The following is a 2,218-nucleotide window of genomic DNA, read 5'->3' on the forward strand; positions in this document are numbered from 1 at the left end:
TTTCTAAGGGTTCCTTACAATAGTCTTGCCGAGATTTGGAGCCTCATGCTCACTGACCTTGACTTTGAAATTCCATTGAAAGTTCGAACAAAGAGGTTGCCTTGCGAAAGGCCCCTTCTTCTGGTCGTGAGCCTTTGACCGGTCAGCTAGAGGCTATGTTGATCATATGGGGGGCCAAGAGTATCGATCAGTTTCTCGCTGTATCTGTACTCCGCGCCACATTGTCAGCTTGTCACCTCCAGTCACTCGCCATTCGATCCACAAGGCTGAAGGCTTCCCATTCTCGTAGTGCCTGTCATTAAACCCGAGGTATCGGTTTCGCCTTCGCCGATAGTCGGCCCCCAGAAGGCAGTGCCCCGCCAAGCGCCATGGAAGAAGCAGCCACCAAACTTGTCGCCTTTTTCGGCGCAAGCAAGGCAGAGCTTGGTGTAAGCAGTCCTGTGGTGGCACATGCATGCATGCACCACACAAGGCGACCGATGAGCCTAGTCCGCAAATGGGCCGCCAGAAGAAATTCAAGGGTGTGTTCTTTTGCTGTCTACCCGTGCAACACGTTCAAAGTCTTGAAGGGAGAATATATTTATAAGTATATATTCTACAACAATAAGCTTAGAAGTTATCTGATAACAAGCAAAGCTACTCTCCTGCCTTTACTGCGCATGCTTGTCATTGACCAGCACATAACGATACCGAGCCTTGCCATCAGCCATATCGACAACGGCTTGGTTAGCATCCTTAAGTGGTCTCGTCTGAACCCAAGGCTTAATCTTTTTCTCAGCTGCAAACTGCAACATGTCAGAAATATCATTTGGAGAGCCAATGGCACTGCCACCGATCTTGATGCCACTGGCGATTAAGGTGAACGCGTTGACAGGAGGCAGGTTCCCTCCATCAGGAGCGCTAGAAGGCTTGGTGTCAGTCTAATTTAGATGAGTTACTAGCAGAGCTGGACCAACGTACCCAACTTGAATGAAGGTGCCTCCGACTTTCAACAGAGACAAGTATTGTGAAAGTGGCATCTTTTCACTGGAGACTGTGCAAACAATCAGGTCTAATGACCTCGCATTATCGACAAACCAGTACTTGTCGTCATCAGTCGCAATGTACTGATCCGCTCCAAGAGCCAAAACTTCGTCCTTCTTAGAGGCCTTCCGGGAAATACCTACAACCCTGTCGGCACCGAGAGCCTTAGCGAAGAGCACACCAAAGTGGCCAAGTCCGCCAACACCGACAATGCCGACAGTCTTGCCAGGACCACACCCGTTATGCTTTAGAGGGGAAAACACCGTGATACCACCGCATAGCATTGGAGCAGCATCTTCGGACGAGAGTCCACTGGGGATCTTGAAGACAAATCGCGAATGGGTCCGATTATAGTCAGCGTATCCGCCATATGATTTTCCCTCGTCATTGGGGTATACAGAGCCGTAGGTATTGACCATGCCCCTCGGACAGTGGTTCTCAAGCCCCTGGGAGCATTCCGGGCAGTCGGGCTCTAAACAGCTTCTAGCCTGGGCGCCGACACCTACACGATCGCCGACCTTGATGTCCTTTACGTTGCTACCAACGCGAACTGCCTTGCCAACGATTTCGTGACCGACACAGCAAGCTTATAAATGTAAGTTTGGGGCTCGAATATCCTCAGTGGATGCCGAATAGGACTTACGATAAGGAGTTGGACTCCATCCAGAACGGAGCATGTGCAGATCTGAGCCACAGATACCGCAGTGTGTTATCTGAATGTCGACATCATCTTCCGCCCATTTCTTAGGCTCGAACGAGCCCCATTCCATCTTCCCCTCTACTGATTCTGGGGAGTGGCCTAGCCAGCCTTGAAAGTCATAATCGGTAGCCATTGTGTTGGTCTGCAACTTGAAGAGCTCCTCCTAGACGGTGATGTGTCTCCTTTTCAGTTCTCCGGAAAGTTAAAGCGTTAGATTTCTGTTTTTATAGTTATTAGGAGAAGGCGGACCACGATTCGAGCATTTCTTATGTCCGATAGAAACTACGACGCTATCGCCGTCAATGGCCACAATCATGACTAGCCTCTCGGTATCACTAAGTGGGTGTGGACCTCGGCACCCGAACAAAACGGGGACGCTAGTAAGTTTTGCGTCAGAACCTTATCTCGGCCCACCAGGGCATATGTGACCAGCTGCACCGATTGGCGGCGATTCATGATTCCTTCGTCACAATTCCACGCCTCGGGAGACACCGC

At 50.5% G+C, this 2,218-nt stretch overlaps 1 protein-coding gene across 1 annotated transcript; it reads right to left on the bottom strand.

Moving 5' to 3' along the window:
• Positions 1-650: 650 nt before the first annotated feature.
• UCRPA7_7394 (putative nadp-dependent alcohol dehydrogenase protein) lies at positions 651-1,856 on the bottom strand (the record flags this gene model as incomplete). Its single annotated transcript, XM_007919932.1, has 3 exons — positions 651-900; positions 961-1,609; positions 1,667-1,856. 3 exons carry the CDS (start codon positions 1,854-1,856, stop codon positions 651-653), a joined length of 1,089 nt encoding a protein of 362 aa, XP_007918123.1.
• Between the last annotated feature and the right edge of the window lie 362 nt (positions 1,857-2,218).

Source organism: Phaeoacremonium minimum (assembly GCF_000392275.1).
Source record: "Phaeoacremonium minimum UCRPA7 unplaced genomic scaffold PA7_03_scaffold_521, whole genome shotgun sequence".
NCBI lineage: Eukaryota > Fungi > Ascomycota > Sordariomycetes > Togniniales > Togniniaceae > Phaeoacremonium > Phaeoacremonium minimum.